Consider the following 12936-nt stretch of genomic DNA (forward strand, 5'->3'; position numbering starts at 1 on the left):
GGATGTTGGGAGGTGGCGATGGTGGCTGTTGGATGTTGGGAAGTGGCGATGGTGGCTGTTGGATGTTGGGAGGTGGTGATGGTGGCTGTTGGATGTTGGGAGGTGGCTGTTGGATGTTGGGAGGTGGCGATGGTGGCTGTTGGATGTTGGGAGGTGGCGATGGTGGCTGTTGGATGTTGGGAGGTGGCTGTTGGATGTTGGAAGGTGGCGATGGTGGCTGTTGGATGTTAGGAGGTGGCGATGGTGGCTGTTGGATGTTGGGAGGTGGCTGTTGGATGTTGGGAGGTGGCGATGGTGGCTGTTGGATGTTGGGAGGTGGCGATGGTGGCTGTTGGATGTTGGGAGGTGGCGATGGTGGCTGCTGGATGTTGGGAGGTGGCGATGGTGGCTGTTGGATGTTGGGAGAGGGCTGTTGGATGTTGGGAGGTGGCTGTTGGATGTTGGGAGGTGGCGATGGTGGCTGTTGGATGTTGGGATGTGGCTGTTGGATGTTGGGAGGTGGTGATGGTGGCTGTTGGATGTTGGGAGGTGGCTGTTGGATGTTGGGAGGTGGCGATGGTGGCTGTTGGATGTTGGGAGGTGGCGATGGTGGCTGTTGGATGTTGGGTGGTGGCGATGGTGGCTGTTGGATGTTGGGAGGTGGCGATGGTGGCTGTTGGATGTTGGGAGGTAGCGATGGTGGCTGTTGGATGTTGGGTGGTGGCGATGGTGGCTGTTGGATGTTGGGAGGTGGCTGTTGGATGTTGGGAGGTGGCGATGGTGGCTGTTGGATGTTGGGAGGTGGCGATGGTGGCTGTTGGATGTTGGGAGGTGGCGATGGTGGCTGTTGGATGTTGGGAGGTGGCGATGGTGGCTGTTGGATGTTAGGAGGTGGCGATGGTGGCTGTTGGATGTTGGGAGGTGGCGATGGTGGCTGTTGAATGTTGCGATGTGGCGATGGTGGCTGTTGGATGTTGGATGGTGGCGATGGTGGCTGTTGGATGTTGGGAGGTGGCGATGGTGGCTGTTGGATGTTGGGAGGTGGCGATGGTGGCTGTTGGATGTTGGGAGGTGGCGATGGTGGCTGTTGGATGTTGGGAGGTGGCGATGGTGGCTGTTGGATGTTGGGAGGTGGCGATGGTGGCTGTTGGATGTTGGGAGGTGGCGATGGTGGCTGTTGGATGTTGGGAGGTAGCGATGGTGGCTGTTGGATGTTGGGAGGTGGCGATGGTGGCTGTTGGATGTTGGGAGGTGGCTGTTGGATGTTGGGAGGTGGCGATGGTGGCTGTTGGATGTTGGGAGGTTTCGATGGTGGCTGTTGGATGTTGGGAAGTGGCGATGGTGGCTGTTGGATGTTGGGAGGTGGTGATGGTGGCTGTTGGATGTTGGGAGGTGGCTGTTGGATGTTGGGAGGTGGCGATGGTGGCTGTTGGATGTTGGGAGGTGGCGATGGTGGCTGTTGGATGTTGGGAGGTGGCTGTTGGATGTTAGGAGGTGGCGATGGTGGCTGTTGGATGTTAGGAGGTGGCGATGGTGGCTGTTGGATGTTGGGAGGTGGCTGTTGGATGTTGGGAGGTGGCGATGGTGGCTGTTGGATGTTGGGAGGTGGCGATGGTGGCTGTTGGATGTTGGGAGGTGGCGATGGTGGCTGCTGGATGTTGGGAGGTGGCGATGGTGGCTGTTGGATGTTGGGAGAGGGCTGTTGGATGTTGGGAGGTGGCTGTTGAATGTTGCGAGGTGGCGATGGTGGCTGTTGGATGTTGGGATGTGGCTATTGGATGTTGGGAGGTGGTGATGGTGGCTGTTGGATGTTGGGTGGTGGCGATGGTGGCTGTTGGATGTTGGGAGGTGGCGATGGTGGCTGTTGGATGTTGGGAGGTGGCGATGGTGGCTGTTGGATGTTGGGAGGTGGCGATGGTGGCTGTTGGATGTTGGGAGGTGGCTGTTGGATGTTGGGAGGTGGCGATAGTGGCTGTTGGATGTTGGGAGGTGGCGATGGTGGCTGTTGGATGTTGGGAAGTGGCGATGGTGGCTGTTGGATGTTGGGAGGTGGTGATGGTGGCTGTTGGATGTTGGGAGGTGGCTGTTGGATGTTGGGAGGTGGCGATGGTGGCTGTTGGATGTTGGGAGGTGGCGATGGTGGCTGTTGGATGTTGGGAGGTGGCTGTTGGATGTTGGGAGGTGGCGATGGTGGCTGTTGGATGTTAGGAGATGGCGATGGTGGCTGTTGGATGTTGGGAGGTGGCTGTTGGATGTTGGGAGGTGGCGATGGTGGCTGTTGGATGTTGGGAGGTGGCGATGGTGGCTGTTGGATGTTGGGAGGTGGCGATGGTGGCTGCTGGATGTTGGGAGGTGGCGATGGTGGCTGTTGGATGTTGGGAGAGGGCTGTTGGATGTTGGGAGGTGGCTGTTGGATGTTGGGAGGTGGCGATGGTGGCTGTTGGATGTTGGGATGTGGCTGTTGGATGTTGGGAGGTGGTGATGGTGGCTGTTGGATGTTGGGAGGTTGCTGTTGGATGTTGGGAGGTGGCGATGGTGGCTGTTGGATGTTGGGAGGTGGCGATGGTGGCTGTTGGATGTTGGGTGGTGGCGATGGTGGCTGTTGGATGTTGGGAGGTAGCGATGGTGGCTGTTGGATGTTGGGTGGTGGCGATGGTGGCTGTTGGATGTTGGGAGGTGGCGATGGTGGCTGTTGGATGTTGGGTGGTGGCGATGGTGGCTGTTGGATGTTGGGAGGTGGCGATGGTGGCTGTTGGATGTTGGGAGGTAGCGATGGTGGCTGTTGGATGTTGGGTGGTGGCGATGGTGGCTGTTGGATGTTGGGAGGTGGCTGTTGGATGTTGGGAGGTGGCGATGGTGGCTATTGGATGTTGGGAGGTGGCGATGGTGGCTGTTGGATGTTGGGAGGTGGCGATGGTGGCTGTTGGATGTTGGGAGCTGGCTGTTGGATGTTGGGTGGTGGCAATGGTGGCTGTTGGATGTTGGGAGGTGGCGATGGTGGCTGTTGGATGTTGGGAGGTGGCGATGGTGGCTGTTGGATGTTGGGAGGTGGCGATGTTGGCTGTTGGATGTAGGGAGGTGGCGATGGTGGCTGTTGGATGTTGGGAGGTGGCGATGGTGGCTGTTGGATGTTGGGAGGTGGCTGTTGGATGTTGGGTGGTGGCGATGGTGGCTGTTGGATGTTGGGAGGTGGCGATGGTGGCTGTTGGATGTTGAGTGGTGGCGATGGTGGCTGTTGGATGTTGGGTGGTGGCGATGGTGGCTGTTGGATGTTGGGTGGTGGCGATGGTGGGTGTTGTATGGTGGGTGGTGGCCGTTGGATGTTGGGAGGTGGCGGTGGTGGCTGTTGGATGTTGGGTGGTGGCGATGGTGGCTGTTGGATGTTGGGAGGTGGCTGTTGGATGTTGGGAGGTGGCGATGGTGGCTGTTGGATGTTGGGAGGTGGTGATGGTGGGTGTTGGATGTTGGGTGGTGGCGATGGTGGCTGTTTTATGGTGGGTGGTGGCGATGGTGGCTGTTGTATGTTGGGTGGTGGCGATGGTGGCTGTTGGATGTTGGGAGGTGGCGATGGTGGCTGTTGGATGTTGGGAGGTGGCGATGGTGGCTGTTGAATATTCCGATGTGGCGATGGTGGCTGTTGGATGTTGGATGGTGGCGATGGTGGCTGTTGGATGTTGGGAGGTGGCGATGGTGGCTGTTGGATGTTGGGTGGTGGCTGTTGGAATTTGGGAGGTGGCGATGGTGGCTGTTGGATGTTGGGCGGTGGCTGTTGGATGTTGGGAGGTGGCGATGGTGGCTGTTGGATGTTGGGAGGTGGCGATGGTGGCTGTTGGATGTTGGGTGGTGGCGATGGTGGCTGTTGGATGTTGGGTGGTGGCGATGGTGGCTGTTGGATGTTGGGTGGTGGCGATGGTGGCTGTTGTATGGTGGGTGGTGGCCGTTGGATGTTGGGAGGTGGCGATGGTGGCTGTTGGATGTTGGGTGGTGGCGATGGTGGCTGTTGGATGTTGGGAGGTGGCTGTTGGATGTTGAAAGGTGGCGATGGTGGCTGTTGGATGTTGGGAGGTGGCTGTTGGATGTTGGGTGGTGGCGATGGTGGCTGTTGTATGTTGGGTGGTGGCGATGGTGGCTGTTGGATGTTGGATGGTGGCGATGGTGGCTGTTGGATGTTGGGTGGTGGCGATGGTGGCTGTTGGATGTTGGGTGGTTGCGATGGTGGCTGTTGGATGTTGGGAGGTGGCGATGGTGGCTGTTGGATGTTGGGAGGTGGCGATGGTGGCTGTTGAATGTTGCGATGTGGCGATGGTGGCTGTTGGATGTTGGATGGTGGCGATGGTGGCTGTTGGATGTTGGGAGGTGGCGATGGTGGCTGTTGGATGTTGGGAGGTGGCAATGGTGGCTGTTGGATGTTGGGAGGTGGCGATGGTGGCTGTTGGATGTTGGGAGGTGGCGATGGTGGCTGTTGGATGTTGGGAGGTGGCGATGGTGGCTGTTGGATGTTGGGAGGTGGCGATGGTGGCTGTTGAATGTTGCGATGTGGCGATGGTGGCTGTTGGATGTTGGATGGTGGCGATGGTGGCTGTTGGATGTTGGGAGGTGGCGATGGTGGCTGTTGGATGTTGGGAGGTGGCGATGGTGGCTGTTGGATGTTGGGAGGTGGCGATGGTGGCTGTTGGATGTTGGGAGGTGGCGATGGTGGCTGTTGGATGTTGGGAGGTGGCGATGGTGACTGTTGGATGTTGAGAGGTGGCGATGGTGGCTGTTGGATGTTGGGAGGTGGCGATGGTGGCTGTTGGATGTTGGGAGGTGGCGATGGTGGCTTTTGGATGTTGGGAGGTGGCGATGGTGGCTGTTGGATGTTGGGAGGTGGCTGTTGGATGTTGGGAGGTGGCGATGGTGGCTGTTGGATGTTGGGAGGTGGCTGTTGGATGTTGGGAGGTGGCGATGGTGGCTGTTGGATGTTGGGAGGTGGCGATGGTGGCTGTTGGATGTTAGGAGGTGGCGATGGTGGCTGTTGGATGTTGGGAGGTGGCTGTTGGATGTTGGGAGGTGGCGATGGTGGCTGGTGGATGTTGGGAGGTGGCGATGGTGGCTGTTGGATGTTGGGAGGTGGCGATGGTGGCTGCTGGATGTTGGGGGGTGGCGATGGTGGCTGTTGGATGTTGGGAGAGGGCTGTTGGATGTTGGGAGGTGGCTGTTGGATGTTGGGAGGTGGCGATGGTGGCTGTTGGATGTTGGGATGTGGCTGTTGAATGTTGGGAGGTGGTGATGGTGGCTGTTGGATGTTGGGAGGTGGCTGTTGGATGTTGGGTGGTGGCAATGGTGGCTGTTGGATGTTGGGAGGTGGCGATGGTGGCTGTTGGATGTTGAGATGTGGCTGTTGGATGTTGGAAGGTGGCGATGGTGGCTGTTGGATGTTGGGAGGTGGCGATGGTGGCTGTTGGATGTTGGGAGGTGGCTGTTGGATGTTGGGAGGTGGCGATGGTGGCTGTTGGATGTTGGGAGGTGGCGATGGCGGCTGTTGGATTTTGGGAGGTGGCGATGGTGGCTGTTGGATGTTGGGAGGTGGCGATGGTGGCTGTTGGATGTTGGGAGGTGGCGATGGTGGCTGTTGGATGTTGGGTGGTGGCTGTTGGATGTTGGGAGGTGGCGATGGTGGCTGTTGGATGTTGGGCGGTGGCTGTTGGATGTTGGGAGGTGGCGATGGTGGCTGTTGGATGTTGGGAGGTGGCGATGGTGGCTGTTGGATGTTGGGTGGTGGCGATGGTGGCTGTTGGATGTTGGGTGGTGGCGATGGTGGCTGTTGGATGTTGGGTGGTGGCGATGGTGGCTGTTGTATGGTGGGTGGTGTCCGTTGGATGTTGGGAGGTGGCGATGGTGGCTGTTGGATGTTGGGTGGTGGCGATAGTGGCTGTTGGATGTTGGGAGGTGGCTGTTGGATGTTGGGAGGTGGCGATGGTGGCTGTTGGATGTTGGGAGGTGGCTGTTGGATGTTGGATGGTGGCGATGGTGGCTGTTGTATGGTGGGTGGTGGCGATGGTGGCTGTTGTATGTTGGGTGGTGGCGATGGTGGCTGTTGGATGTTGGGTGGTGGCGATGGTGGCTGTTGGATGTTGGGTGGTGGCGATGGTGGCTGTTGGATGTTGGGTGGTGGCGATGGTGGCTGTTGGATGTTGGGAGGTGGCGATGGTGGCTGTTGGATGTTGGGAGGTGGCGATGGTGGCTGTTGGATGTTGGGAGATGGCGATGGTGGCTGTTGTATGTTGGGAGGTGGCGATGGTGGCTGTTGAATGTTGCGATGTGGCGATGGTGGCTGTTAGATGTTGGGTGGTGGCGATGGTGGCTGTTGGATGTTGGGAGGTGGCGATGGTGGCTGTTGGATGTTGGGAGGTGGCGATGGTGGCTGTTGGATGTTGAGAGGTGGCGATGGTGGCTGTTGGATGTTGGGAGGTGGCTGTTGGATGTTGGGAGGTGGCGATGGTGGCTGTTGGATGTTGGGAGGTGGCGATGGTGGCTGTTGGATGTTGGGAGGTGGCGATGGTGGCTGTTGGATGTTGGGTGGTGGCGATGGTGGCTGTTGGATGTTGGGAGGTGGCTGTTGGATGTTGGGAGGTGGTGATGGTGGCTGTTGGATGTTGGGAGGTGGCGATGGTGGCTGTTGGATGTTGGGAGGTGGCGATGGTGGCTGTTGGATGTTGGGTGGTGGCGATGGTGGCTGTTGGATGTTGGTAGGTGGCTCTTGGATGGTGGGAGGTGGCGATGGTGGCTGTTGGATGTTGGGTGGTGGCGATGGTGGCTGTTGGATGTTGGTAGGTAGCGATGGTGGCTGTTGGATGTTGGGTGGTGGCTCTCGGTTGTTGGGTGGTGGCGATGGTGGCTGTTGGATGTTGGGAGGTGGCGATGGTGGCTGTTGGATGTTGGGAGGTGGCGATGGTGGCTGTTGGATGTTGGGTGGTAGCGATGGTGGCTGTTGGATGTTGGGAGGTGGCGATGGTGGCTGTGTGATGTTGGGAGGTGGCGATGGTGGCTGTTGGATGTTGGGTGGTGGCGATGGTGGCTGTTGGATGCTGGGTGGTGGCGATGGTGGCTGTTGGATGTTGGGATGTGGCTGTTGGATGTTGGGAGGTGGCGATGGTGGCTGTTGGATGTTGGGAGGTGGCGATGGTGGCTGTTGTATGTTGGGAGGTGGCGATGGTGGCTGTTGAATGTTGCGATGTGGCGATGGTGGCTGTTGGATGTTGGGAGGTGGCGATGGTGGCTGTTGGATGTTGGGAGGTGGCGATGGTGGCTGTTGGATGTTGGGAGGTGGCGATGGTGGCTGTTGGATGTTGGGAGGTGGCGATGGTGGCTGTTGGATGTGGGTGGTGGCGATGGTGGCTGTTGGATGTTGGGAGGTGGCTGTTGGATGGTGGGAGGTGGCGATGGTGGCTGTTGGAGGTTGGGTGGTGGCGATGGTGGCTGTTGGATGTTGGGAGGTAGCGATGGTGGCTGTTGGATGTTGGGTGGTGGCTCTTGGTTGTTGGGTGGTGGCGATGGTGGCTGTTGGATGTTGGGAGGTGGCGATGGTGGCTGTTGGATGTTGGGAGGTGGCGATGGTGGCTGTTGGATGTTGGGTGGTAGCGATGGTGGCTGTTGGATGTTGGGAGGTGGCGATGGTGGCTGTGTGATGTTGGGAGGTGGCAATGGTGGCTGTTGGATGTTGGGTGGTGGTGATGGTGGCTGTTGGATGCTGGGTGGTGGCGATGGTGGCTGTTGGATGTTGGGATGTGGCTGTTGGATGTTGGGTGGTGGCGATGGTGGCTGCTGGATGTTGGGTGGTGGCGATGGTGGCTGTTGGATGTTGGGAGGTGGCGATGGTGGCTGTTGGATGTTGGGAGGTGGCGATGGTGGCTGTTGGATGTTGGGAGGTGGCGATGGTGGCTGTTGGATGTTGGGAGGTGGCGATGGTGGCTGTTGTATGTTGGGAGGTGGCGATGGTGGCTGTTGAATGTTGCGATGTGGCGATGGTGGCTTTTGGATGTTGGGTGGTGGCGATGGTGGCTGTTGGATGTTGGGAGGTGGCGATGGTGGCTGTTGGATGTTGGGAGGTGGCGATGGTGGCTGTTGGATGTTGGGAGGTGGCGATGGTGGCTGTTGGATGTTGGGAGGTGGCTGTTGGATGTTGGGAGGTGGCGATGGTGGCTGTTGGATGTTGGGAGGTGGCGATGGTGGCTGTTGGATGTTGGGAGGTGGCGATGGTGGCTTTTGGATGTTGGGTGGTGGCGATGGTGGCTGTTGGATGTTGGGAGGTGGCTCTTGGATGGTGGGAGGTGGCGATGGTGGCTGTTGGATGTTGGGTGGTGGCGATGGTGGCTATTGGATGTTGGGAGGTGGCGATGGTGGCTGTTGGATGTTGGGTGGTGGCGATGGTGGCTGTTGGATGTTGGGTGGTGGCGATGGTGGCTGTTGGATGTTGGGAGGTGGCTGTTGGATGTTGGGTGGTTTCGATGGTGGCTGTTGGATGTTGGGAGGTGGCTGTTGGATGGTGGGAGGTGGCGATGGTGGCTGTTGGATGTTGGGTGGTGGCGATGGTGGCTGTTGTATGGTGGGTGGTGGCGATGGTGGCTGTTGTATGGTGGGTGGTGGCGATGGTGGCTGTTGTATGGTGGGTGGTGGCCGTTGGATGTTGGGAGGTCGCGATGGTGGCTGTTGGATGTTGGGTGGTGGCGATGGTGGCTGTTGGATGTTGGGTGGTGGCGATGGTGGCTGTTGGATGTTGGGTGGTGGCAATGGTGGCTGTTGTATGTTGGGAGGTGGCGATGGTGGCTGTTGTATGTTGGGAGGTGGCGATGGTGGCTGTTGGATGTTGGGAGGTGGTGATGGTGGCTGTTGGATGTTGGGAGGTGGCGACGGTGGCTGTTGTATGTTGGGAGGTGGCGATGGTGGCTGTTGTATGTTGGGAGGTGGTGATGGTGGCTGTTGGATGTTGGGAGGTGGCGATGGTGGCTGTTGAATGTTGGGAGGTGGCGGATGGTGTATTCTAGAAGGTGGTGGGTGTTGAAAGGTGGAAGTGGCGTGTGGTGGAAGGTGGCGGTGGTTAGGGTGCTGTGGTCCCAAGGAGAGCCTGAAAAGTCTGATAAGTGGCGCTCAGTCCATCTTATGGGTCTTTTCTTCAGGTTCACCTAGGCGCCAGAGCATCCTGACTACCACTAGCCATCCTATCCATACCATTGCCAGCTTGGTGAGTATCCAGGGCTTCCTGTTGGACTCCGTCTTGCCCTGTTGCCGAGCCAGCCAATTGAGTACCTTGGCCAGCTCTGGTGACATGTCCACCTTTGCCCCGCGGCACAGAAGGGACATGTCCCCGTGGCCCTCAGTTAACGCCTCACACAGGCGGCGGCTCGCCTCATCAGCTTCCGCGGCCTGCTGCTTCAAGAGAGCTGCCGCCTGCTGCTCGTCGGCGCGCAGAGAGCGTATGATGGAGGCAGTCTTTGTCCGGGCCATGTCCGTCTGCTGCTGCTGGAAGGCGAGCTCAGCTTCCACCTGCTGCACCTTCTGCTGCAGCAGGATTATGTCGGGCTCCGGGTCCTCCAGAAGCAGCCGGTGCGCCTTGCTCTTCGCAGACAACAGCTGCTGGTGTTCCAGCTCCAGCAGGAGGAGTTGGCCCCGCTGTGTCTGAAGCACCAGCGCCTCCAAGGCCCCCTCCGCGGCGTGCTGTTCCTCGGCCACGGATACCCTGACCAGCATGATTACTGTGAAGAAAAATAATTTGCTCATTTGAGTTTTCATTTCTCAATTATTTATTTATTTGTGAATTTGTTTGTGTTTTTGTGCACGTGGTCCGAGACGTGAATTTGAGATGTTGGAAACTGTATACTTAGCAAAATGCGAAAAACAGTAAACGGTTTACTTAAATATTACTATTAATTAATTATCAGGGGATCGGATTACCAGGGATGGGTGGGTGATGGGGTTGGTGGGAGGAAGGGAGGGACGTGGGAGGGGAAGAAAACACCCATCTTCTCTCTACCCTGCTTGCTGAGAGACATGCAAGATAGTCATTAAAACTTTTCCTTTTTTCTTTGATATCACTCTATGCGAAATCTGAAAGCACCCTCACATTCAGGGGTATTTTATGTCCGAGAAGACATGTTTAATTTGAAGAATAACCTCAAAATGGGTGGATATAACGATTATCAATAAGTGTATAAACCGTAAAATTTGATTCCTTTATTTATACTCTCTATAATTATGGCCTTTCTTACACTACTGACATAATTGAACAAACACAGCTTCGTCTGTGGATATAAACTAATTTTGCCAAAATTGTGCCATTATGGTTCGTCTCATTAATCGGTGAGCACACGAGTTGATACTAGAACACCTGCAAGCTATCAAGGCTTTTAGTATTGAAGTTATACTGAAAGTTCTCCATTCATGGACAGAATAGCGACCTGTAACTAAGTGCGCTCATAAAGCAGGTGACCGGAGGTGGAGGAGGGGATTGCAGCAGGCCGGGAGTGCGCTATTATTAAAGTGCAGGCTGGGAAATGAAGTGAAGTGCTCCTGCAGCGATACATTACACCTGGCAGGGGGAAGAAAAAGAAAACGTGAGCCATTATATCCCACAGCACTTAGGTCCGCTGTATTACCTGAAGGAGGCTCACGAGGGGGAGGAGGCGTCACTCCCTGCAGGGCGGCTGATGACCCTCGTTATTCATGCATGAAGAATCGCTGTCCTTAGAGAAGTAACACCTTCATTAGTACTGATTCCGAACTCTTGGCAGGCGGGCAGGAGGCGCTGAAGAAGCCACCACTGAAGGCCCTGTCCATATTCTGAAACGCTTTGCTCTCACACCTCGATTACTTTCAAAGGCCACAGAGATGATTAACCAGGTTTTCAAAAGTGTTTTTCTGCTAATAATGTAGAAACAATTAGCCAGGTTTTCAAGAATGTTTTTTTTTTTTGCCAATAATGTAGAAAAATTAGCCAGGTTTTCAAGAGTGTTTTTTTTTTTTTTCTGTTAATAATGTAGAAACAATTAGCCAGGTTTTCAAGAGTGTTTTTTTCTGTTAATAATGTAGAAATCTTGTTAATCTGTCAGTAGAACCATGAAAACGCCCTAAAACCATGTGTAACTAGAGCCTTTTGAATGTAGTGGAGGTGCAGCGCAGAAGTGTTGAAGAATAAGACAAAGTAGATACCTTCACCACCACCACCACCACCACCACCACCACCACCACGTCTCCGTGGCTGCACCTCCACTAACACCGACCTGCCTGGTGCAATAAAGTATCATTATTGCACTTATTTACAGCCGAGGGAGCGCAGTGTTCGGTCAAGGGGGTGTTGTGATATAAAAGTTACCGACACACACTGCCGCCCACACCCCGCCCACCGCCATCGACAAGCGCGAGGCAGTGTAAAGGGTAAACCGCTGCCTGCACACCACGCATACCACAGCGAGGGGGGAAGCTATTAAACATTACCACTCCCTGTAACACTGCATTAAACTGGCAGCGTTTTATGCAAGCACTTCCATTCCCAGCAACATGACACGATTACTAGACTACGCCTCCATCACAGTGCGTTTTGTTCTGCCGCAGTACAGATTTGCATATCATAACCGCGTGTTTTTTGTTTGTACTTCGTCGGTTTACTTATTTGCGTGTTTATACGAAAAAAAAGTCAGTGTTTCTAAAAATTAAGGTTATATGCGATGGCTTCAAATGGCTCGCCTTGTTTCACGACGAGAGGAAGCAAGACAAATAAAATCGTGTGCTGATAAATTTACATCCGGTAACTTATGGAGAAGCGGGACACGGTAAATGAGACAGGCTACTGCGTCTCTCTCTCTCTCTCTCTCTCTCTCTCTCTCTCTCTCTCTCTCTCTCTCTCTCTCTCTCTCTGACAAGCCGAGTGACACGAGACTTCCTTAATTTCGGGATTAGGGTGAAAAAAGTGGATGTAATATACCTCTACATACAAGAGGCAATTACCAAGGTAATGTCCCGGGGCAGAGGGAAGGATGTGTAGCCACCCCAGCGACATCCACTTTACTTGGAACAAAAAGCCAGGAGCAATTCGCCACTTCCCCTCGTGTGGGTCAGGCGCTGCTTGCAAGGTTATGAGATGAGATGAGATACGAGATCCCCAAGGCAGAGAAAACATGAGAAAATACATTAATAGGTAAAAGAAAAGACAAGATGTGCTTTTCATAGTGTCAGACCTTGCCTTTGTACTTATTATAGGTTTTTTTTTGTTATATAAATGTAAATTATCTAAGGGCTACGTAAATACATCAAATCAAATCAAATCCATCGCTATTTATGATCCATGGAACATTGTAAGAATAAGGTTAAGAGACGAGATGAGATGATACGAGATGCCCAAAAAGGAGTGAAAATTTGATGTAATACATGAATAGTTAAAAGTGACAAAGTACTTTCTCCACTGCCGATCTAACGCTAATTTCGACACACGGGGCATGAGGAAATAAGGTTATGATACGGAAAGACATGATACGAGATGCCCAACTGGGAGAAAACTACATGAATGAAGAAAATATATGAATAGGTGGAAAAAGGCAATAAGTACCTTCCATAGTGTCTATCAAACGCTTCTAATGACGCAGCCGACAGAGAAATAGTGCTATGATGATATGACATGCTGTGAGATGACCAACGGAGGGAAAACCAGACATACAGTAGTACATGAATAGGTGAAAAAGACAAGAAGTACTTTCCCTCGTGTGGGTCAGACGCTGCTTACGACCCACGGGACATAAAAAAAGCAAGGTTATGTATGATATGGTACCAGACTGAATAAAACAACAATATATATGAATAATAAAATAAAAAGAAAAACAGAATTACTTTCCCGAGTGTAGGTTCAACGCTGCTTATGATCCACGCGACATAATGTGAAGATTATGATACAAGATGCCCGGAGCAGAGAAAGCGTGATAAAATACATGC

General features: G+C 54.6%; 1 protein-coding gene across 1 annotated transcript; it reads right to left on the bottom strand.

Moving 5' to 3' along the window:
• Positions 1-863: 863 nt before the first annotated feature.
• Positions 864-9705, bottom strand: LOC135096257 (uncharacterized). Its single transcript, XM_063997624.1, has 5 exons — positions 9187-9705; positions 8696-8998; positions 5106-5305; positions 4710-4768; positions 864-973 (listed from the first exon to the last, which is right to left on the bottom strand). The coding sequence occupies exons 1-5, from the start codon at positions 9703-9705 to the stop codon at positions 864-866; spliced, it is 1191 nt and encodes a 396-aa protein (XP_063853694.1).
• Between the last annotated feature and the right edge of the window lie 3231 nt (positions 9706-12936).

Source organism: Scylla paramamosain, unplaced genomic scaffold (assembly GCF_035594125.1).
Source record: "Scylla paramamosain isolate STU-SP2022 unplaced genomic scaffold, ASM3559412v1 Contig3, whole genome shotgun sequence".
Taxonomy (NCBI): domain Eukaryota; kingdom Metazoa; phylum Arthropoda; class Malacostraca; order Decapoda; family Portunidae; genus Scylla; species Scylla paramamosain.

What these genes read in the sequence shown, in the direction of transcription:
- LOC135096257 (XM_063997624.1), bottom strand. Translation starts at nt 9,705, where the DNA reads ATGCTGGTCAGGGTATCCGTGGCCGAGGAACAGCACGCCGCGGAGGGG. An exon ending in TACTCACCAAGCTGGCAATG is followed by an intron (nt 8,999 to 9,186) that starts GTATGGATAGGA and finishes ACCACCTTCTAG; the next exon opens with AATACACCATCCGCCACCTC. An exon ending in CCACCTCTCAACATCCAACA is followed by an intron (nt 974 to 4,709) that starts GTCACCATCGCC and finishes AACATCCAACAG; the next exon opens with CCACCATCGCCACCATCCAA.